The following is a 23,073-nucleotide window of genomic DNA, read 5'->3' as shown; positions in this document are numbered from 1 at the left end:
CCTCCAGAGTACAAATAAAACTTTATTTCTCCCCACTGGTGGAAGGAACAGGTATAAATACCCCAGCTGAGCAGGAACCGTCCTCCATCGCCAGGACTATGCGCCGAGCACACACGGCCAGCCCTGCTCCTGTTGACCCCCCGCTAAAATATGCCACAGTAGATGCAAGAATGGAAGTAGGGGATGACTTGGGTGTCCTGACCCTGCCCCACGGGCCCAGTGCTGGGGAGGGGACATCATGCTGTGTTCCCCTGGGCTGGAAGGCACCACATGCCCCCCTGCCTGACACCATGCGGTGCTGCCAAAACATGCGGACAGGCTTTTATTCTCCCTTTTAGTTTCTTCCCTTGGCACTGGGCCTGATGACAGATGTGCCACCTATGAGCAAGAGCAATGTGTGGCAGCATCCCCAGCCCTCCCGACAGGGGGTATCGCCCCACAGCATCCCAGCCCCGACTAGTCCCCTGCTCCCCGCTGGTCCTGGTTCCCAGCCCAGCACTGGGGTCAGGAGGAGGAGGAAGAGGGTGCAGGCTCCATGATGTGGGAGTGTGGGGTACCTGTTGTCGCTGCCGCCGGGTGCGAATTGACCCCCAGGTCGGTGGCTGCCCCTTTGACACACCAGGTCACGTCACCGGCTGGCCCGGCCCCGGTGGCTGGCCCTCGTTCTTCCTGAGGATGACGCTGCTGAGCTCCTGGATGAGTTTGTCGTTGATGGGGGAGGGAGACTGCATGCTCCTCTTCCTGGGGTTCTCCAGGGAGGTTTCCGTGCTGGGACTGCTCCCTGGTGTGGCTGCCTGCTCCCAGTCTCTGCCCAGTGCCACAGAAGGCTCCACGTTCCTCTCCAGGGAGGCTGTTTTTGTGGGTCTGAGCCCCTGGGCTGGAGCTTTGTCGCTCTCCAGGTTCAAGCCCCTTTCTAGGGACAGGGCTTTGGGGACGGAGGGACCTGCCACCCTCTGAGCCGGGCTGGCAGGCAGCGAGGAGCGCAGCGCTGTGTCCGGGGGCTGCTCTGGGAACGGGGCTGGCTTCTTGGACCTGTCCACAGGGGGCACGGCCGACAGGTCTGCCAGCAGCCCTCGCCCCAGCTCCAGTGCAGCCAGCTCGGGGAAGTTGCCCACCTCTTCGTAGACAGGATCGGCATCCACCTCCTTCTCCTGCTGCTCCTCCAGGGAGTCCTGGTGCATCTTCATGGGCTGGGGAAGGGGGGGGGGTCAGTGTGAGGGACACGGTCCGCACTGCTCAGCTGTACCCCTCCATCCCCCCTCATCTTGCCCTCCCTACACTCGGGTGCTGCCCGGGTAGCCTTGCCCCCTCAATGTGGGGCTGGTGCTTGCAGGGTACCCACCCTCCAACAGGTCTCTTGACTTAGTCCCTGTTCCCCTTTTTTCCCCCATTGCTGATGGACGGGGAGAGTTTTGATTCCTGCCAAGGCATGGTCCATGCCACCAGGCTGTGGCAACAGCCCAGCATCCCTTGGCAGAGACGGTCTGGGGTGGGGAGGGCAGGTGTGTGCCCACACAGAGCACAAAGCCAGGTGAGGTGGCATCCAGCCAGGTGGCCCCCAGGGAAATAACCTGATGGTGAGGAGGACCCAAACCTACTTCCTCACGTTTCTTATGTGGATGCCCTCTGGGCAATGTGCACCCAGCAGGAGAGACTCTGGGAGCTGGGCTGGACTGTTGTGGTCTTGCTTGCACACACTGGGACCATGCAGGGTCCCCCATCCCCGGGTATGGGACACACAGAGCAATAGGCACCCTCTCCTCTGCCACACAGCATGGGCAGGATGGCCCGGGCATGTCTCTGAGTGCAGGTGGGATGCTGCAGGTGAGGCCTTGCCGCCGTAGCCAGGAGGCACGGTGCAAAGCCAGCAACGGACGCGCTCCACGTGTGCGGGTACTTACAAAGAACATGGACAGAGTCCTTCGTGTGTGCAGGCGGCGCTAGAAACAGAGGAAACGGGCAGAGGTAAGCACGGGATAGTGCGGAGCAGGGTCACGGGTGCCTCGGCAGGCAGAGGACGGGCAGTGGGGTGCAGCACCCCACATGCCCTCACAGGGCCCTGCACGCACAGAGAGGTGGCACAGACACAAGCAGAGCATGCAGCACGCACACACCGCCGAGCACAGGGACACACATCCAAAGCATCCATCGGTGCCAGGCAGCATGCACCCGCCTCCAGGGCCCAGGGGTGGGCGCATGGTCTCGGGATGGGTGCATGGACCTGGGTGGGTGCAGGAGCACCCATAGGCAGGGGTAGCTGCGGGGGCTTTACCAGGGTCTGGTTGGCAGAGAGCATGGTGGCGTCGGTGCTGTCCCCGTGCAAGGGGACCAGTGGCATGGTGCCGAACTTCTGCTTGGCGAGGTCGGAGGAGGAGCGCCGGCGCATGATCACAGGGCGCAGGTCATCGTGCTGTGCACAAGGACAGGGCAGGGAGGGGGGGTCATGCCAGGCTGCCCTGCCAGCCCCTGTCCCATCCCATCCCAGCCAGTCTGCACCCACCTGAGCCTTGAGGATGCTGGTGGTCCAGTCCCACAGCTCAGCCTGCCCCGAGCACACCAGGTACCTGCAGAGGAGTCAGCTGAGAAGCTGCCAGGGAGCAGGGCCAGGGCTTGGAAGACACATCTCCCAGGGTGCACATCTCCTTTTCACCTTGCCTGTGAGCCCGGGGCTGTCAGGCACAACTACACCCAGTTGGGCTGCACCTCTGAAACTCTTTGCACGCCCAAATCGTAGCTTCAGGGCAAGGCGAGAGCTCATTGGGCACCTATGAGGCACCTCGGCTCAGCTGCCCTTGCTGCCTTTAGAAGAACATATCAGCCCCATGTTGGGGGGCAGGTGACGTGCTCAGCTGCTGCCCCAGCACCATCAGTGTCAGGAAAACGGGGACAGGATCAGCAGGATGGGTGGGTGTGCCCGGGTACCCAGTGATGCCAGGGAGACAGGGGCAGGGAGCCCAGCTCGGTGCAGGGTGCAGGAATACCCGGTGTTGGGTGCGTGGAGACACAGAGCAGTGTTGGGTGAAGGCTGGCAGGCAGCACAGCCATGGAGGTGACACTCACATCTGGGCTGGGAACCCTCTGGAGCCTGGTGCTGGGTGTTTGGAAGGTGCATCTCCCAGGGGTGCTGATGTGGATGGGGAGGTAGGAAGGGTGCATGGTATGGAGATGGATTGCCCCTGGACCCTGGCCCCCACCTCGTGCCAGGGAGCATTTGGCCCCACCACTCTGTCCCTTGAGTGCCCCAGCCAGGCACCAGCTCTGTCTTGAGCCCCAGGGCCCTGTCACACTGCCCTTGGCTGTCCCACTCCCACTAAAACTGGGGACAGATCTCAACATCCCCCTATCCCTAGGATGGCAGGGGCAGGTACTCACAGCTGCTGCTTGTCCAGGGTCAGCGTGAAACCCCACCTGGGAAAGGAAGAGACGGGCTGTGGGGCAGCACCACCAAGCTCAGACACAGCCCAGGGTCCGTGGGCAGTGGGGTGGAGGGATAAGTTTGCCCCACGGGCCCAGGCTTGTCATGGCTTTGGGTCCTGGTGGAGCTTGGCATGCTCCCAGCAGCTGGGTTTGCGTGCAGGGTGCTGGGGGCAGGGACCAAGAGGTGCATGCCCCAGGGCGACTTCCAGGGAAGGTCCCACTTACTGGGCTGGTGGCTTCAGCTTCTTCCTAATACCCATGTAAACCTTGGCTGCATCCAGGGGCCACTCGCGCTCCGGCTTGGCACTCTGGGGAAGGAGATCCATTGGGTCAGCTCAGCTTGGTGCCAGCCTCCGGGCCAGGAGGACAGTCACCACCGTGCTACCACTATCACTAGGCTCCCCCTCCCTGTCTCTCCTTCTGCTCTTGGGGCGCCAGTCTATCCCCACAGCATCCCCTGAGTACCCTCTTCTCCTTGAGCAGCAGCAGCCTCTGGTCCCGGATGACGAAGTAGCGCTCCTGAAACTTGTTCCCCAGCAGCTTGGGGGGCTCCTCACGGCATTTCAGCAGCCCACACTTGGGGGTCTCACGCTTGGCGCCTGCCCAGTGGGAGGAGACAGGGGTCAGGAGGTCTGAGGACATGTGAGGGTGGCTGTGGGTCTCAGGGATGTGCCCCTGATGGCTGCAGGGAGGTGGCCAAAGGAAGCTGGGGCAGAGCTATCCCCCTCAGGGGACACCCCTAGGCGCTGGGACCCTCTGTGATTGCCTTACCTGTGAAGAGACAGCTGCCCTCACCGATGGGGACCTTCCTCACCAGCAGGTACGCAGTGCTGGGCTCTGGGAGCTTGCACCACTGCAAAGCCTGCTCCAGCACCTTCTCCTTGGGGTGCAGGGGCCGCTCTGGAGGGGCAGGGACACTGTCATTGCCATATCTCCTCCACTGTGCCAGTCCCTGTCCCCCCGCCACTGGCAGCAAGCTGACCCCCGTATCCCACACCTCCTCCTCACCAGTCCAGCTGTGCCGAGAGCATCTCCCCGTGCCATCCCTACCATGCTCACCCAGCTCCCCGTTCTCCAGGACCTCGAAGGTCAGCCAGATGTCCAGGCTAGCGGCCACGTTGCGCATCTCCAGCACCTGGTTGGTGAGCTCCTCTGCTGTCATCGTGGGGGAAACCTGGGGCCAGACACGTGGGGAGCTGCCATGGGTGGTGGCAGGATGGTTCCCAGGGACAAGCTACGCCAGGAGCCTGCATCCCTCCTTGTTTCCTCTGGCACGGCCCTCCTTTGAGACTCACCTTGAGGGTGACGCAGCAGTCAGGCAGCTTCTGCTCCAGGTAAACCTCGATGATGAGGTCCCCTGCTTGGGAGAGCTGGGGGAAGAGTAGGAGGCATTGGTGCCATGCTGGCATGGGTACTGTGCACATCCCCTCTCCCCAGGGGCTGGTGAGGGTGTCCCAGGGAGCTGGGGCTGCTTCTCCCCTGGGCAGGAGCCTCAAGGTGACGGGCATAGGGGAGACAAGTGAGGGAAGGTCCTTCCCCAAATATCTGGTGTAGGACAGCAGGAACACAAGGTAGGCAGATGGGAGTGCCCCCATCCTCCAGCCAGTACCACCAGCCCGGGGGTCTCTGACATGGTGGGGGCTGGCAAGCACATCCCTAGTACCTGGGTGTCCTTCCAGGTGGTGATCAGGCTGTTCTCCAGATCCATCTGGGATACCTGGTCCTCGTCAATCTGCCAGGGGAAAGGTGCACAGGGTGAGAAGGGAGACGCATAGAGTCAATGTGGAGTGGGATATGGCTTGCGGACACAGGGCCAGGATGGACGGATGCAAGCAGATGATGTATGGGGGCATACAAGGGGAGATGGATAGGTTCAGCATGGAGGGGGCTGGCGAGGCCCCTGCAGGGAGCTTACGTTGAAGATGCTGACATAGTTGTCAATGAGGTCTTCCATCACCTTGACCTCGTGCTCCCCTTTGCCATCAGTCTGGAAAAGGCTGGGTGCGAAGAGCAGCGACAGGTTCTTGGTGCTCATCTGATTGAGGTCTGCACATTTCTGCACCCTGGGCCAAGGAGGACAGAGGTGAGGGACCTCTTTGGATGGGGCTTCAGTCCCAGCCACACTCCTCTGCCTCATAAAAACTTCCCTGAAAACCAGCCCATTTTTCCCCAGCTCCTCTTCAAGTCGAGCAGTTCCAGTTTGGAGGACTTCCAGCTGCCGTCAAACCAGACAACAGCCCCACCTCATACTCTGAGTTGGGGACAGGAACTCGTTTTTTTCGCTGTTTTTTGGGCACTCATGAAGATTACATCCGTTAGGAGGGTGTCACCTACTCCCGAACATCCTGTCAATCTCCCTTTGGGAACTTTTGAGGTATCCCCGAGTAGCATACTGCAGCACACCCCATGTATTTCTGCTGGGGGGCTGGTGGGGCAGGGCGTGGCGACTGGGCTCTTCCTGGCTCACAGGGACGGAAGCCAGTGTTCCCTGGGCAGTGGGGAGACCTCACGCTGCTGGCTGGCTCTGGGGACCCTGGCTGGACCAGAGGACCCATCTGGGAGGTGGCCCACTGACCGGTAGAGGTGCCCTATCAGCGCAGCCAGGGTCTTGTGGTTGAGGCGAGGCAGGCGATGAATGAGCTCCTTGTACCTCTCCAGGCGCTGGGGCTTCGAGGAGATTTCTGGAGGGAGGAAAACAAGTCGTGGACCATTTCTGAGTCCAGTGGACACAGAGCTGACATGGCTCTAGGGCTGGTACCGGGACCCCTTCCTGAGGGACACCAGCCCTGGGGGTCCCTGGCAGGCAGCCCAGCGTGGGAGCAGGCATTGGGTGAACGAGGTACCTGCAGCCTCCTTCCACTGTGGGTGCAGCTCCAGGGTGAAGACGGGGTCCTCAAGCTCGCGGAAGAACCTCTTCAGCACATCAGTGACGTCCTCGATGAAGTTGTCATTGATGCGCAGCTTGACATTGCGGGCATCCCGCCGAAACTCCTCCATCAGTACCTTGATCCGGGACTTGGCTCCATTCTTGCGGTAAATCCCCTCATGCCGCAGCCCTGGGGCAGGGACATAGGGTCACAGGGGCCCAATCCTGCCCAGAGAGTTCCCAGTGGGGCTGGTGCCTCGAGAGCAGTGCCTCCTGCCTGGACCCCTCCTCTGCCCGGTGTGTGCCGGAGGATGCTCCGGCAGTGATGCCACCACACTGGACTCACCGTACTGTGTGATGAATGCGATGCAGCTGTCCACAATGATGGGGATGTCCCCCCGGCTCAGCTGCTGGTCCTTCAGTGCATTACCTCGGCCCCCCGCTGATGCCTGGATGTCAGCGTACCATGCTGCTGAGTCTGCCCGTGACAAGCCCTGCAGGTAAAATGTCCTGAGAACGACAAGGGCAGAGAAGAGGGAATGAAGGTTGTCAGGGTGGGGGGATGGGTTACCCCCTCCTGCCTGTAGGCACAGCTTTGCTCGGGACAGGGCATAGCCAGGCTGAGCCGAGAGACACCCTACCCTGGTGAGAGACCCCACTCTGGGGTGCTCTCTGTAGGCCCCTTGGCCACAGCCCTGCTGTCCCAGAAGCAATCCCCACCGAGGGTTTGGGATCAGCATTGAACCACGGAAGAGTGCCTTTGCCCCGGCAGCCTGCTGAGCTCACTTGGCACATTCTGCAGCCATGACTTACCTTCCCATTTCCACGAGGACCAGCAGCTCCTTCTTCTCAGGGGTCTCTGTGGGGGGAACCAGACCTGCATTGGGGTGAGAAGTAGAGGTGTCAGAGCTGTGTATGGCTACCCACCGTGTGGTGCCCATCCTGGGCTGTGACATGGCACTTACTGAGCTCCTGCAGCCGCCGGAGGTTGATGCTGTCCTCAGCCCCATTGTCCTCGGCAGGGCAGATGAAGAGGTGGGCTTTCTGCAGGATGAAGAAGGCCTGCTGCCACCGCTCAGGGTTGAGCATGCACTTGTAGCGCAGCTGGCCCACGCGCTGGAATTCATAGCCCAGCAGGCAATGACAGCTCATGGGCGTGAACCACTGCAGGATGGAGCAAGAGACAAACTGGGTAAAGACACGGCTCAACCCTCAAGCACGGACACCCTTGAGGATGGGGGCAGGTCACTGGGGAGAATGGGAGTCCCTAGAAAGGGAAGGAGGGTGCTTGACACAGAGGATGAAGAGGGTGGGGAGCTGGGAGGAATTACAATGGAGAAGGAGGGATGGGCCCGAGGAACCCACCAGTGGCACGGGGTGCTGGGGTTGGGGCTGGCTCACCTTGCCGATGGCACTGGCCCAGGCTTGCAGCGTCTCTGGTCCTTCGGTTCCCAGCTGCTGCACTTTTTCCCCAATGAGGAAGAGCTCGAGGGTGAAGCGAAACCTGCAGAGGACGAACTAGTCCATCAGGGCAGCCCCTAGCCCGAACCTGCACCCAAAGCCACCAGACCATTGCACCAAGCAGGGTGTGATGCCCGTCCCTGCCATCTGCGTGCCCATGGGCTCTCTGGGCAAGCAGTGGGGGTGAGGCTGGGAGTACCTTTCAGTGGGGCTGGGGCTGGTGACAGCCGGGGCTCTGCTCACACCCAGGGAGATGAGGTCCCCACTCTCGATGTGGCCCAGGAGCTCAGTGCATTTCTCTGTCTCAAAGAAGAGCAGGGCTCTCTCCAGGGAGCACCAGGTGCGCTGGAAGTCTGCGGGATTGGGGGGGGTCAGTGGCACTGGGGTGAGCACCCCACTGGCTGTTCCCCCACATTCCCCACACTTACCCTCTTTGCTCTTCTTGGCACCTGGAAGCTTGGTGGGGGCTGTGGACCGGTACAGGTACCCGCTGTGTGTCACGGGCTGCGTGATCTCATTGTAGACGCCCTCTGGACCCAGTTCCTGTGTGTGGGGGCTACCTGTGGGGAACAGTGCTGAGAGTAGGACAGAAGCAGTGACCCACTAAAATGTGGGTACTGGGAGGCAGGGACACCCCACTCATGCAGGTGTAGGCAAGGGGATGCATCAGGCATGGGGTTCCCTCTTAGGGGCTTCAGAGGAACCCGCTGTCTTGCCTATCCCAAAAGAGGGGTGCAGTGGGGCAGGCAGGTCCCCCAGAGACCCATAGCACCTGATGTCTGTCCCCAGCCTCAGGGCACGCAGTCGAGGGCAGAGGTAAGGAGGACGCCCCCCATAACAGCCATATGGGGCGTGAGGGTCTTCATTACCTGGATGGTTCCTGGGTCTTTTGCTCTCCGGTCCCCACCAAAGGTCGGCCCCAGGGGCCACCTCACAGACGGCAGGGTCAGCTGCCAGCCCAGCCTCCGAGGACGAGAAGAACTTCAGCACGGTCTTGAGCAGGGCTGGTCCTGCCACAGCAGTGCACAGTGCCTGGGACAAGACAGGCTCTTGTAGGGACCACATCCTGGCTCATGGAGACCCCCCAGCCCACTGTCAGAGGTGCTCAAAGGCAGGCAAAGCAGGGCACAACCTCCCACCTGAGACAGCAGGACTGCTTGGCACAGGGGTGCGGGCACATGCAGCCAAGCAGGAGGTGTTGGCATCTCAGACCCAGAACTCTGGAGTGGTTCCCAACACCCCAGCATCCTGTCTGCATCCCAAGGTGGTCCCTACCTGGAGCACGTCCTCCTGAGTGGCATAGTGGGGGTGGGGCAGGCGGTACCGACCCTCTCGGTATTTGCGGGAGATGAAGTCTCGTCTTTGCTCAGCACTGGCATCCGGGTAGAGCGCCTCAGCAGTGGGGAGGCGAGCAGCCCAAAACCGGTTGGCTCGGTCATTCCCCAGCATGATGAAGAGCTGCAAGAGAGTCCCCTGGTCATGGCGAGCACCAGGACCAGCTGGATGCTGGCATCCCTGCATCCTGGGGGAGACCGTGGGGCTGCTGCCCTGCCCGGTGAAGCAGCCTGGCCCCTTAGCGTGCCGTGCCAGCCCCAGCGCCCTGCCCTGAGTGCCTCTACCTGTACAATTTCGTTGGACCAGACGCTGGTGTCAAGCTTCAGACTTTGCACCTTGGAAATGTTGGAGCCCAGGCTACGGTGCTGCCCTGTGGAGAGCAGGTGAGTGAGCACCCCTTGATCCTGTTGAAGGGCCGTCACCCAAGTGGCACCTGTACCCCAGCCAGCACCCTACGTGCCCAGGCAGGTCCATCCCACACCCGCCGGGAGCCCCACGTGCCCCCCAGGAAGATGTACTGGCCTGCACACTGCTTGCAGATGACCACACACAAGTTGATGGATGCCCAGTCGGGACTCTGAGCCCAGCAGTCTGCACAGTGTTTGTTGGCTTTGTTGGACCAGATCTTCTCTGCCACCTCGTAGTCGTAGAGCATCTCGGCTATGGCCTCCTGCAGTGCCTCCATCCACTCCCGCTTCTCCCGCTCCGACTCCGCCACGAAGCTACGAGCACCAGCACAACTGAAACTCAGGAGCCTGGAGCTTCCAGCACCTGTGTCCAGTGCCCGGCTGCTCCCCCAACCTTGTCCCACCTGGACACGCAGGGTACCTGAATGTTTTGAAGGGAGTGATGAGCTCAAAGCTGCGGTTCTTAGCTTCGCGGATGGTGGAGCCGCGCATCTCAATCACGCAGATGGCAATGCCCATTTTAAAGAACTGCAATTCAGAGTGACGCTGGTGTTGGCTCTGCAGCACCACAGCCACAGTGGACACTCCACCCTGGACATGCCTGTGATACTGGGGCTGGAGCCAGGGAGCTGCGCCTGGTACCCCCACTCCCATCACTGCTCTGCTTGGACCAGTCAGACCTGGTACCTTGCCTCATCTCTCAGCCATCCCATGTGGGCTGACATAAAATATTCAGCAAGTATGTTATGAAATGCAAGGCAAGTTTTCCCCCCCAGTCCCCAAACCCGGCCATTCAAATCCCTCTGTTTTGGGAATTTGGGTCCTCAGTGAGTCAGGCACACGCATGAAACAAGTATCAACTTGAGCAAAGAACACCGAGGCTTGATGCTGCTTAGGGCAGACCAGGCAAACTAGAAACAAGGTGACTGGAAAAAAAAACAGAGTGCTGAGAAAAATTTAGCAGGCAGGAGGCGGGGATTTCCACGGGCAGTGGGCAGGGTGTGATGAGCTGGCAGAGACCTGCTACTCCCATGGGGCAAGCCCATGTTGCAGCAGGTATGTTTGGTGGGGATTTTTTGGTCATTGATCCACCTGGCCTGTGATGGACTGGGACTCTTTGATAGGAGTAAGACCTAAGTGCCAGGCAGAGATTAAGATAATTTGGTAACAATGAGGAGATTGGGAGGGGATAGTGAGTGGTAGTGAGGAGACCCGGTCCTGGCAGTCCCTGCATCTCCAAGCCCAGGCTCCCATTGCAGTTGCTCTGTGCAGGTTCTCCAGCTTCCCACTCCACCATTCCCTTTCTCCTGCCTGTCCTTTTCCTCTCTGCTCTCCCTTTGACACCGACCCTCGCCAAGGTCCTTCCATCCCTCACCCTCCTGCCCACCATTGGCACAGCCCTCTGTGCCAGCCTGGTCCAGCCACGAACCTGCTCACTCTTGTACAGCCACATCTCAGGCAGGCTCAGGGCTGCGAACACCTTGGACTTCTGGCCTTTCAGTTCCAGGGTTCCTGACTTCTGGCAGTGAGCGGTGTTTGCAGGTCGCGGCCGAGAGCCCACCAGGCGCTGCTCTGTCACCTTCTTCTGCAGCGTGGAGCACCACTCGTTCCTCTGGGCTGGGGACCAGGCATGAGGGAGTGGGTCTGAGCCCTTCCCAACAACCCTGGCATGTAGCGGAGCACCCGGCAGGCATGGAAAGGGGAGAGGTCCCCTTGCTCATTGCAGCCGGAGGTTTTGGGGATGGGATGAGAGCTATCCCCGGGGTGCTGTGCTTGGAGGAGGGAGGCAGGGATGGTTCCTCAGGGACTGGTGGGCGTTGGCCCAGGTTTTCACTTACCCTCATTCTCAGCACGGAAGACGAAGATCCGATGGCTGGTGAAGACCTGGAACTTGTTGTCCTTGGTGGAGCGAGCCATCTCGATGACGGACAGTGGGATCACTCCCTTGGGGTAGGGCTCCTGGAATGAGCCCCAGGAGGAGTTACCCCCTCTTTGCTCCTCCTGAGGGGCACCTCCATAACCCGGCTACCGGCTTGCCAGGCATGATGACACCATAACCACGGGGGTGAGGGATGCTTGCAATCTTCTGCAATAGTGGCTGCTCTGGGGCCATGCATGGTACCTGTTTCTGCATGGGCGCCGCTGATGTGGGACCAGCCTGGTTGGCTGTGCTGCAGAACTGGGGCAGCAGTGCCTGTCACCCCAGGTGGTGGGGGAAGCCACCAGCACCCCGTGGCAGGCCCTTATAGGGCTGTGCAGAGGATGAGAGGACACAGGACAGGAAGGGACTGTTGACTCATCCCACGCACATGACCCACAGTGCTTGCACCCACAGCGAGAAAAGCTCCCCCCTGCTGCACATCCTCCACATCCCCCAGATGCTCGGCTGGGTGCTGCCTCGTAGCACAGCCCGGGGGGCACCAGCAGCCGGGCAGGAGCTGAGGATTCAGGCAGGGATGGGTCTGCAGCTGGGACCCAAAGATGCTCCATTTGCAGTCTGCCCTAGGGCTTGTGAGCCAGCAGGACCCCCTCTCGCCTGCTCCCTGTTGGCAGAGGGATTCTTGCTGCCCTGGGCTTTCTATGGCATGGAGCTGTGCCCAGAGCCCACCGAGCACAGGGGCCATGGCTGCTCCACCCTGGTGATGGTAAGGCATTGCTGGCTCCTTACAGAAGGATTAAGGAAGGCAAAGGGCATATGACAGCTCATGTGGTGTCAAGGCACCCTGCTTAAGCCGCACGGTGCAGCCTCCCCACACTGCCCGCATCCTGTCCCTCTGTACCTTCTCGCTGCTGAAGTACATCAGGTTCTTCCCATCGAAGCGGACATAGCGCCTCTGGAAGACATAGTTCCTGTTGGGATGGCAGAAAAACAGGGCTGTTGGCAAGGGGATGATCCCCCCGTGGACCCCATATCTGCTCATAGACCCCACTTCCCCCAAGGACGGCTGCACAGACACCCTTGCAGCACAGCTAGGGCACCCAAGAGGGTCCTTCTCCTGTGGGGAGGAGGTCTGGCTGCCCCAGTAGCATGGTGACCAGCGTGCCCACCTCACCAGTCTTGCCCAAGGGGTCTTTAGCTATGGAGACTGTCCATGGGTGGGCACATACCCCTGTGGGGAGAGTTTGTCCAGCCAGCCGCTGAGCATGGTGGGTCGGGGCTCGGAGAGCGATGTGAAGCTGGCGTAAGGGGAGATGGTGAGGTCATCCAGGACCTCGTCTGGGTAGAGATGGGCTGGCAGGCTGAATGGGGCACCCTCGGCCCTTGGTGCCTCCACAGTGGAGTACCCTTCTGTGTCGTTCTGGATGATGCGGTCGATGAGCCGGGACCGGGTCTCCTCGTCCTCGCTCCTTCCCCCCTCGCTGCTGCATTCGCTGCTTGTCCTGTGAGAAATGGGGCCGTGGGGAAGCCTGGCTGCATCAGCATGGCTGCTCACCTTGTGGGGTCCTGGTCAACTCAATCCCATTCGAGGATGTCTTGCACTGCTCCTGGCCCTATCCTGAGCTCTTGGGGTACCCAGTGACATGGACATTTGCAGGGTGGGATAAGGGCTCATTGCTGATGAGCTCTGTGGCCACCAGCAGCCTGAGGCTCAGCTGGTCCTACGTGATGGCGAGGCTGGGGGTAGCTGGCAAAATGGTAATACCCCCACCTTAGGTAACACCACACTGACCACCACACACCTTCAAACCCCCCGCATGTCCCTCCCCTCTTGACACCACAGGCAGCCAACCGAAGCCAGGCGGGCCCCCTGCCCACATCCTTCTCCCTGCCCTGCACCCACGCCAGCTCCCTCCCCACTGGAGGTCTCAGCCTGCCTTCTCCCTCCACCCCTCCAGTGTCCACGACACTGAGAAGGTCCTGCCACAGCACCCACCCTCCTGCTCTCACATCCAGCTGAAATATTTTGCAAAATGATTGGGAGGGACAGACAGATGGGCTGGTGGAACTCCTGCATCCATCTCCTTTTCTTGGGAAGTCATGCTAAAACCTGCAGCCAGGCCTGGTGAGACTATCCAGCCATAACAATAAAAGGAAATTGTAAAAATAAACTGCTAAGCCTGCCCCTTCCTCTCAGCCCTCTCAGCCAGACATTCGTCTTTCCCCAAAAAGGAAATGTGCTGGAAAATGTCTGACGGTCCCAGGAGCTCACAGGGGAGCTGCCCAGGTGCAATGGTGATGGGCAGAAAGAGAGTCATGGCAATGTCTGCCATTGGCAGCCGGGACACCCCAGCACCAGCAGGAGATCTCCTGTGCTACTGGGTCACTTGTGCAATCCAGTACCTGGAGGAAGGAAAGGCTCCAAGAAAGGCAGTGAAGATGGCCCAAGGCCTGTCATAGCTTCTGTCTGAGGAGCACCTGAGCAAGCTGGGGATCTCCAGTGGGGAAAGGGTGAGTGATGGGGGGAAGTTTCTGAAGTCATGAGCAGCATGAGAAGGGCAGAGAGGCTTCTGGCCACCACTGCTTCAGTCACAGGAGCTGGGGACCATCAGACAGGGGACTCAGCAGGAGCAGGGTGCAGAACCACATGGGAAAGGAGTGGCTGACCTGAGGGACTCCTTGCCATGGGATGTCGTAGATGGAGAAATTTATGGAGGAGAAAAGCCCTGGGGGCTACTGAATATGAGAAACCACCTCAAGCTTATGTCCATGTGCTACAAATGCTTTTGGAGAATGACCCCAAACATCATAAATGCTCCAAGCACCTGATTTGAGCACTGCCACATTGCAGGAACCAAGGCATTGCATGGACCTGTGCTTTGACCCTGGACAGGCACCTTATGAAGCCATCAGACATCAAATGTCCCTGAACCATGTGGGACAGAAGCAAGACCTGAAGCTTGCCTGGGAGGATGTTGGGCTGGAGCCACCCAAGCTAGGGGTCAGGTCCGGAGAAGTGAGATGATGTATGGGGCTGAGGAGGTGGGTGGAGAGGAAAAAAGGCCTGTTTAGCTCCAGTATCTGCAAGAAAGATGAGAAATAGCTGTGGGCAGCTGGGAGGCTCAAAACACAATGAAAATTGCTATTTAATAAGCACAACAGAGCCTTGGCAGAGTGGTTTGTCTGGCTGGAGTCCCAGCCCGGTGTCTAGCTTCTTCAGGATGGACTGGCCAGCCAGTGAGGTGGCTGGAGGATTCTGTAGGTCCTAGGTGGACGTGAGCCTATGGTGCCAGACCCAAGTGGGAGACAGACCCACTGAATGGGTCAAGGCAAGAGAAAAAGGGGAAAAATCCATGACAGCCCCTCATGAGCCATGATTTATAGACACTGAAACCATGAAGAGCTGGAGGACAAGCAGCATCTGGCAGGGAGAAGCAAAGCTCACAGCCCAGCTGAAGTGGGGTCTCTCAGCATGCCAGGACCCAGGCTGTCTGCCAGTTCTGCCTTTGAGGACAGAGTTGGTGAGGAAGCCCTCAACCAAGAAGTCTGCAAAGGCCAAGTCATCTCCCTTTTCAGCTGGTGTCAGGCAGTGAAGACAATTTATCACAGGGCCAAATGAGTCCCCAGGTCAAGGAGAGGGTATTTCCAGGTCACCTGAGCCTGCAGGGTGATGCCTGAGGTGCACTGAGTTGGGGCAGTCTCAACCTGTCACTGCTCATGTGGGAGAGCTGGGTGATGAAAGAAAGGGATCTGCTGGTGGTGAGGGCACCAAGGAGCTGCTGATGGATCTGGTTGCTTCAAATGGGGATCATGGGCGAGAAAATCAACCTGCTGGTGGGGACCTGGAGGTAGGCAGGGAGATAAGGAACAAGCTGTCAAGCACACACCATGCCCAGTGTTTCTTTTCCTGCAGGGAAGATGCCTTGAGGTGTGGGGAGAAGCTGTCCAGGTAGGCATCTGCCTGAGGATCATCTCATTGAGGGTCTCTATGCAAACCAGAGCAGGGTCCACCATCTCCACGACAATGCCTGATGAGTTGCTGTCTGACTGAGTCCCCTGAGCTCTGTGGGGTGACACAGGCACTGCTCTGCCACCTCTCCTGCTGAGGCTGATGTCTGAAGTAGGGCAGATGTTGTCCTCCACACAAGTACGTGGAGGGGCTGAGCATCACCAGCTCGGATGAAGGTGCTCAGCATCAGTGTGGGCGAATCCCACCATATGCTCCAGGCTCTGCTGGGCTCTCAGAGGGTTCCAGTTTCAAGGACTTCCAGTTTTAAGAGGAATTTCGTATTCCTCTTCCTCTTTGCTGAGGATATCTCATTGCTGGCCAAGGTGGCTCTGCCCATCTCTAACACTGACAGTGATTTGCCAGACCCCAAGACACAGAGCGGTGTGGTCCAGACGAAACTCCCCGAGAACAGGATGAGAGGGGGTGTCTCAGGTAGGAGGAAGATATTGTGCCAATGGGGTGGGAGGGCCTCTCTGACATTTGGAATTGGCAAGTATTTCCCATAATGAGTGGGTTGGTGGGCTGCAGAAGATGCTCACAATATCCCCAGTGGCCAGGTGCCAGCCAGCAGGACGAGTAGCTGGCTGAACTGGAGAAACACCAGTGTAGAAGGGGAGGATCGGGAGGTCCCAGAGAGACAGGGGCAGGATCCAGTGCTGGCTGGCAGCAGCTCAGCAGGAACCCTTAGCTCTGCTCCAGGGGGATCATGGTCAGACTGGTGGGACTGGTCTGGGGAGGAAAGTATTGACGCAGCTGGACAATGGGGTCCATGAGCACAACGCAAAAGGTCTTCAAAGGCTTTTCTGTCACTTGTTCAACCTCCCACACTCCCCACCAGGCTAGTGCTCGGGCTGAGAGGAAAAAAACTATGAATGACTGCCTCTGACACCCTGCTGACTGTCTCATCCTGCCTCTTCCCAGCAAGCCCAGGATGCAAAGTTCCTGGTGAGTCCAGGACTGCACATGCCTGGCTGATGTCCTTGGATGCTCTGTATCCCGGCTCCCTGGAAGCAGGTGGATGGAGACTGTGACCCACAGGCCAGCACCCAACCCTGCTCTGGACAGCTGGTTCAGAGTCTCCACAGCAGATTTTGGTATTTCTGGCTACAGAACTCCTGTTCCCAGGTATTTGCAGCTCCGTACGCACAGCCTGTGTTGGCTCTCATCTGCCTGCAATGTCTGGCTGTCTGTGACACTGGATCGGGCCATGCTGCAGTGACTCGCCACCCAGAGCAGGAGAAGGGCTGGACCGACCAATGCTGGGGCCAGAAATGCAGGGACATGGGGATGCACTGGCCAGCATGGCCACAGGCAACACTGAAGGACACAGAGCTGCAGCTCGCCTCCTCCTCTCTAAGCAACACAGGAAAAGGAACCCTCCCCATCTGAAATGGGAAGAGGAGCTTTCCTTCCTCTTTCTGAGATGCTATCAGGAGTTATGGAAAGTACATTTCAAAAACATTTTAAAGGTGCCCCTCACAACCTCGCTGCCCCCCACGGTGTGGCAGATAAGCAAATACTGATCTGATGATGCTGGAGCCTTTGGAGATCACACATTCCTTCATCTGGAGCTCGGAGCCAGTCCATTTCTGAGCAATCCCTGTCCCCCGTGGTGTTTCCCTGTTCCCAGCAGCCAAATCCAGTCTCTGCTCGGTGTGCAGGTGCCCAGTGCTGTTAGCATTGCCCCATCTGTGCACCCAGAGCATCTACTGACAAGCACTGCCCCTTGAGGGCCACCCAACAGCATTGGTTCCTTCTCATCTACAAGACCATCGTCTCTTCTTGAGATGGTTGACCTGATCCCAACCACACCTGCTCAGGTCTACAATGGGGGAAGAACCCCCACTGCCTCTCAGGCTGTCCCTAGGGGTGTCCCTCTGGCATGCAAACCCCAGAGCCCAAGCCCAGCCCCTTCAGCCCAGAGGAGGAGATGCCTACCTGCACGCTTCTCGCTCCAGCTCCAACTCAGACACTGCCTCGTAGCTCTGATCAGAGGAAATGCCCACACCCTGGGAGGAGAGATTGGTCACATCTCCTGTCCCCTCTGCTCTCTCCCATCCCAGACCTCCTCAACCTGCCTGGCCCACTGGGTGGAGGTCTCAGCCTGTGCCCCCCACCCCAGCAGTGATGCTCAGAGAGGCACTGCTGGGCACCACGGTCTCACCAGCTGTAGCTCCCTACTTCATAGCAGCTGGTGTGACAGAGTGATTGTAGGGGACAGCCACCATCCCCACAGTCTCCTCTCACCTTCTGCTCCCGGGGTGGGGCTACATGCCCAAAGATGGTCTCACTGTAGGGGCTGATGGGCTGCTCACCGACCTCTGTGGGCAGAGACATGGGAGGGAAAGGCAGTCAGTGGTGCTTGCTGTGGGGCAGCAATCAGACAGGACTGCCAGCCCTGGGGGAGGACCCGCCATGGTGCCCACCACCGAGCCCACCACGGTGCACACCAACATCCAGGGTGTCTGGCACAACAGAGATCCCAGCCCAAATACATGTGGCCTTAGCGTGGGGCCACCCTGGTCCACCCTGGCCCCTGAGCGAGGTAGGAGCATGGGGCAGGACCTGGAGGGAAAGGCAAAGTGCATGGATGTCCCCCTCATCCCCCTTCTTTGGGGACACCAGGAGGTCCCCACTGTGCACCAGTGGCCTGAGGGCTCTCACCTGGCTTGCCGGTGGGTCTCTTCAGGATGGGGGGCAGGCACCAACTGGGCCAACTGGGACTGCTGGAAAACAGAAGAGGGGTTACTGCGGCTGCGGCTGGGATGCGGTGGGAGCCTGTGAGTTTTTTACACCTTGTATTCCCATCTGGCTTACACAGGCTGGATGCTGTGCCTGACCAGGGCTGAGCCTGGATTTGTCCCCCTGGGATGAGCAGCATCCCCTCCCTCCTCCAGTGCTCTCCTTGCTCCCTTCTCCTCCCCACCCTGGGACCCACCAGCCTGTTTCTCCTGGGGCTTCTGGACATTTCCCATCCCAGCTCACCCCCCTCTAACTTTTCACATCTTTCTCACAGCATGAGCCATCCCCAAAGCCTTCAGCCACCCTCTTACCATGTCAGGCAGCCCCAGCCCTGTTACCTGAGGGGGCTGAGGAGGGGTAGCAGCTTCTGCCGCAAGCAGAGCAAGCCAGCCAGGGGCCCAGGGACACCCTGTCAGCTCAGAGGCATCCCAGCTGCCCTGCAGGACTGCTCCATGCAGAGCCCGGGGAAGGCACAGGGAAGGTGGTGAAAGAGGCTTTGTCAGCACCCGGAGGCAGGGAGGGAGAGGCTGGGGATGGGGCCCCGGGTGTGGGGGCTCTCTGGATCCTCAGCTCTGGCTGCTCTGCACCCCTCCCTCCGCTCCCCAGGGCAAGGGAAAGTATCTGCTTACTCAGGCTTGTTGTCCAGCTGGGTCAGATCCTTCGGGGACGGAGCTGGGGGCTGAGCGAAAGCCCGACCCTGGGGACCATGTTCCCCTCCTGAGTCCTCAGTGGGTGCTGACGGGGGCTTGAGTCCTTCATAGATGACGTTGGACACCATCTCCAGCCTGCTCTGCCCTGACGCTGGCTGTGAGGCTGCTCTGGGACACGGCGAGGGATCTCTCTTGGCTGGGGCAGCTGCGGTCGGCAAGGGAGGGTTGGATGTGGGGTGTCCCTCTGGCACACTTCCAGGGCTGGGCTCTGCTGCGGGGACCCTGTGGCTGAGCCGTGGTGTGACAGATGGGGCAGACGTGGGGTATTTCTCCGATGCTTCCAGGACTTGTCCATGGTCCGGAGCTGGGGGAGACCGTGTCTCCTCCCGAGCATTGTCCCGTGCTCCCAGCCGGGATGCTCCTATGCCCATGGCCACAGTTGCTCCCAGGCCAGGTGGCAGTGCTGGCCTGGGGTCTGGGCTCTCCAAATCCGTGGAGCTCTCTCCCGGCACAAACCCCTCCAGTACCACAAAGGCTGCAGGTGCCCTGTCGCTGCCCAGGCTGTGTGCCGGCACGGTGGTGCGTGCTGATGGTGTGGGCACCAAGCCTTGCTCCGTCTTTGAACGAGGGAAAATAGTCCTCGGCTTGGGAACTGGCTTCACAAGGAGGGGAGCAGGGTCCTTCTCTAGAGGCGATGCCTGGGCGGGTGCAGCGACACGCTGCTGTGTCCCAAAGGTGTCAGTAGCCTCTCCCGGCTCTGCTTTCATGGCATCCTTGCCCTCCTTGAGGGCATCCAGGACCTCAGTGGCTTGGAAATGGGTGTCTCCTGCTGTGGGTCCCCCCTGGGATTGACTGAGCATCCGTGTCTGCTGTGCCAAGTTCAGAATCCTTTTGCGGTGCCCGGTGGCAGTGATGCCAATCTGCTGCAGGTGGTCACTGTCCAGCAAGGCAGCGTCTCTGGCGACGTGGTACCCATGCTGCTTGAAGACATCCCGGTACCTCTCCAAGTGGATGGTGGCCAGCCAGTCTGCAATATCAGAGTCAGGACCGCACGGGGAGCTCATGGCCCTGGGGTGCCTCTGGGACGGATGCTCAGCCCATCATCTGTGGAAGGAGGAGAGAAAGGGGGTGAGGAGGAAGCAGGAAGGGAGAAGGGGGTTCAACTGCTGTGAAGGGCACAGATCCTGTGGGCGGGAGTGCGGGATTCTCCTGAACATCCCCCAGCCTTGCTTGCTGCTCTCCTCGCAGTCGCTCACCTCCCAGCTCAAGAAGCCGGCATCCTGTTGTTCCTCAGCTCCAAGCCTCTCCGCCCCTCCCCGGAGCTGCCGATCCTGGCCCCACTTTGTCGGCGAGGCCGTGACCCGAGTCCAGACAGGAACCGAGCAGCCGGGGGCTCACGGGGGAGTGGGTGGTCGGGCAGATGCTGGGTGTTGGGGCATCCTGGGCTCTGCTGTGCGTGGGGCTGGGTGGGAGGAGGACGAGACCCGGCGCAGCCAGAAGGGTGTCCTGGTGGAGGGGGCTGCCCAAGGCAGATAATGGGGGGAGCAGCTGGGCCCCTCCCAGGGGATGAGCTCCTGTGCTGGCCAGCTCGGGGAGGGCTCTGCAGCCGGAAGGGCCAGACCATAATCTCTCTCTCTCGCTGCTGGCGAGGGCATGGGAGAGGTCAGCATGACTCACGGGCAGGCAGAGGGGGGACAGCCTCCCACCCACCCCCAACCGGGATGGGGCCCGCGCGCCCTGCTGCCAGCACCCACAGCTGGAGACAGAGGAGCACGTCCCAGGGCTCGTGCTCAGCACGGTGCCCACCCACCAGGTCCCGCTCCGCTGGGGACCCTCATCCCCAAATTATTTGCTGGCACAGCCCCGGGACCGAGCTGCGGGCTCTCTGCGGAGCGCTGAGGGCCTTTTTCCCATGAATCATGCTGCTCCGCACTAAACCATCTGTGCTGACTGTGCTGCCACTGGGTCTTTTTCCAGTTCCTCCATTTCCCTCTATTGTTCAGCGCAGGCTTCCTTCCTGCTGCCTGCATGCTCCCACGCATCCCCTGCCCCCTCCCACAGGAGCCGTGTCCCAGCACGCTGAGGGATGGAGGGACAGCCGGGCCAGGCTCCCTGCTGCACTAGCCCACGGGCATCTGCCTGCTCCCCACTGCTGTATGCACAGGCAGCGGTGGCATGGGGAAGCGTGGGCAGGCTGGTGTGCCAGCCGAGGCAGTGGTGTCCCTGGGAGCATGTGGGATGGGATGCTGCCAGCAAGCCCTCGTGAACAGCAGGGCTCTCTGCTCACATGCCTGGGTGTGGGGTGTGCGCCCAACCCCATATGCGTGTGCGCGAGGCGGGGATCCTCATGGGTCTGTGCACTGGTGTGCATTGAGGAGGGACACTTGTGGCAGGAGCTGGCGGAGAAGCTGGGGAAGCAGGGCACGAGGAGCAGGGTATGGGGACTTTGCAGCTGGAAGGCTGCCTGTTGATGTAGGACCTACACAAAGGGCTGGGCAGGGGGATGTGGAAGGTGATATCCTGTGGGTTGGGTGTCTCTGCCGCAGGGTTAAAGGGCTGTACCTACTTCTGCCCAACAGCCCGGTGCTGAAATGGGGCAATTTCCCCCTTTCTCATGCCTGTATCACCCCAAGGGATCAGTGGCCAGCTTTGCCCACTGCCTGCCCTGCCTGGGGCTTCAGCAGGCAGCCTCTTGCAGGGAGCTGTCTCCCAAGACCTTCCCATGCCCAAGCAGTGGGCATCAGGGCCGTGCCAGGCATTGGGCTGTGGCATGGCTCTCTGGGGCACTCCAGCTGTGCCTGTGGTCAGTGGCACTTCACAGGGAGGCAGACACCGTCCCTGTCCCTGCAAACCCATGCGGACCAGCCGGTGCAGTGGGCTGGAAGTGGGCATGGACTGCCCTAGTGCTGGCCCTTCCCCCCTGTCCCCAGGTCTGTCCCATCCATCCCTTGCCACCTTCGGGGTTCTCCCTCACCTCTTGCCCCACAGCACGGTCCGCAGCCCCCTGGGGTTGGCTCCAGCGGAGCAGCACGGTGGCAGTGACGCTGCGGGCTCCACGGCTGCCCAGCTCCGGGCTCCAGGGTAATGCCAAGATGTCCCTGTCGGGCACAGGGCTCAGCCTGTGGGCACAGGCAGGCAGCTTTACAGGAACTACTGCGGGTGCAGGCAGGCTTCGCAGCACCCAGCCTGCGCCTCCTACTGCCGGTCCCTCCTCCAAGCCAACCCTCCAGTCCCCATCCCTGTCCCACCCTCCCCTCCCGTCCTGCCCCTTCCCAGGCATGACCCTGCCCCGCACTTGGCCCCTAGCCTGGCTGCCCTGTGTTCTACCCCTCGTCCAGGCTCTGCTCTCCTGCGGGGGCTTCCCCGCCCTCTCTCCATTCACCCCCTCGTGTTCCTTCTCTCACCTTGCCAGGAAGGGTCTTGTTCCCCACCACAAGCCCTCAGACCTGCATTGCCACGGGGGGACCAGGCTTCCCTGAGACCCACACCCCAAGGCTGCACTGCCAAGGGAGATCTTTGAAGTTCTCGGATGCATTCAACTCTATCTGCTCTGGCTGCAGGCAAAAGGAGATATTCACTATATCCACGATGGGCTGGGGCTGGGCAGGGAGCAGGTGCTGGGAAGGTGCTGCCAAATTGAAGAAAACAGGATAAAATGTTCATGCTGATGAAGGGACTCAGGAGGGCTGGCACTGGGGCTGGTTGGGTAAAATGCTGGGAACGCAAAACCCTCCCCTGTGCTGCAGGGATGCTGGGGATGCAGCACCCTGTCCCACTGCTGGTACACCATGACGAGGGGGATGTGGAGGGAGCTGGACGGCAGTGGGGTCTGTGGTACCAGGGGGACACTGGGAGGGTTTGTGTCCTTCAAGGAACCTGTGTTCTCACTACTGGCCGACCCAGCTGCCTTTAATGCAACATATTTCAAAACAACCCCAGTGGGGCTGGCGGTTGGTCGGCTCCGCTGTTACCCAACCTTGCACACAAAGGATGTCCGAGGCTGATATCTCACAACACCCTTCAGTCCTTCTCCACTGATAACTGCTCCCTGCCTTGTGAGGGTCCAGCTCCCTGTGGCCCCCGCTTGCTCCAACTCAGGCTGGTCCTTCTCTCCCCCAGTGATGCCCCCAAAAGTCACTGGTGGTGGCTGGGAGCAGCAGGAGCCCCTGGTGTGGGAGGACCACCCTGTACAAGTCTGTGTGTGCACAGCTAGGTGTGGAAAGGCAGCTTCTCCTTATCACAGGCTTGCTCCTACAAAGCAGAAGCAGAACTCAGCATGAATCCACCACGGCTTTTGCTTTCCTCCC

General features: G+C 60.1%; 1 protein-coding gene across 7 annotated transcripts; it reads right to left on the bottom strand.

The window, feature by feature from the left end:
* Positions 1-4: 4 nt before the first annotated feature.
* On the bottom strand, positions 5-21,963 carry ARAP3 (ArfGAP with RhoGAP domain, ankyrin repeat and PH domain 3). 7 transcript variants are annotated; one of them, XM_054217642.1, is made up of 35 exons: positions 21,741-21,963; positions 18,746-19,870; positions 18,039-18,100; positions 17,622-17,695; positions 17,313-17,383; positions 12,595-12,867; positions 12,267-12,336; positions 11,325-11,445; positions 10,916-11,103; positions 9,908-10,014; positions 9,602-9,801; positions 9,364-9,449; positions 9,020-9,202; positions 8,614-8,776; positions 8,173-8,304; positions 7,944-8,097; positions 7,685-7,787; positions 7,249-7,447; positions 7,097-7,160; positions 6,630-6,793; positions 6,261-6,473; positions 5,993-6,098; positions 5,333-5,480; positions 5,081-5,149; positions 4,713-4,787; positions 4,468-4,591; positions 4,189-4,317; positions 3,883-4,016; positions 3,643-3,725; positions 3,373-3,408; positions 2,501-2,564; positions 2,273-2,410; positions 1,902-1,940; positions 1,116-1,190; positions 5-1,032 (listed from the first exon to the last, which is right to left on the bottom strand). In XM_054217642.1, the coding sequence occupies exons 2-35, from the start codon at positions 19,828-19,830 to the stop codon at positions 505-507; spliced, it is 5,460 nt and encodes a 1,819-aa protein (XP_054073617.1). In that variant the 5' UTR covers positions 19,831-19,870; positions 21,741-21,963; the 3' UTR covers positions 5-504. The 7 variants fall into 7 exon arrangements, with proteins under 7 accessions (XP_054073617.1, XP_054073618.1, XP_054073616.1 ...); XM_054217643.1 differs by lacking the exon at positions 21,741-21,963 and adding an exon at positions 20,023-20,293 and having other exon boundaries at positions 18,039-18,097; XM_054217641.1 differs by lacking the exon at positions 21,741-21,963 and adding an exon at positions 20,023-20,292.
* Positions 21,964-23,073: the final 1,110 nt, after the last annotated feature.

This window comes from Rissa tridactyla, chromosome 11 (genome assembly GCF_028500815.1).
Source record: "Rissa tridactyla isolate bRisTri1 chromosome 11, bRisTri1.patW.cur.20221130, whole genome shotgun sequence".
Lineage (NCBI taxonomy): Eukaryota > Metazoa > Chordata > Aves > Charadriiformes > Laridae > Rissa > Rissa tridactyla.
This window is presented reverse-complemented; position numbering and strand designations above follow the sequence as displayed.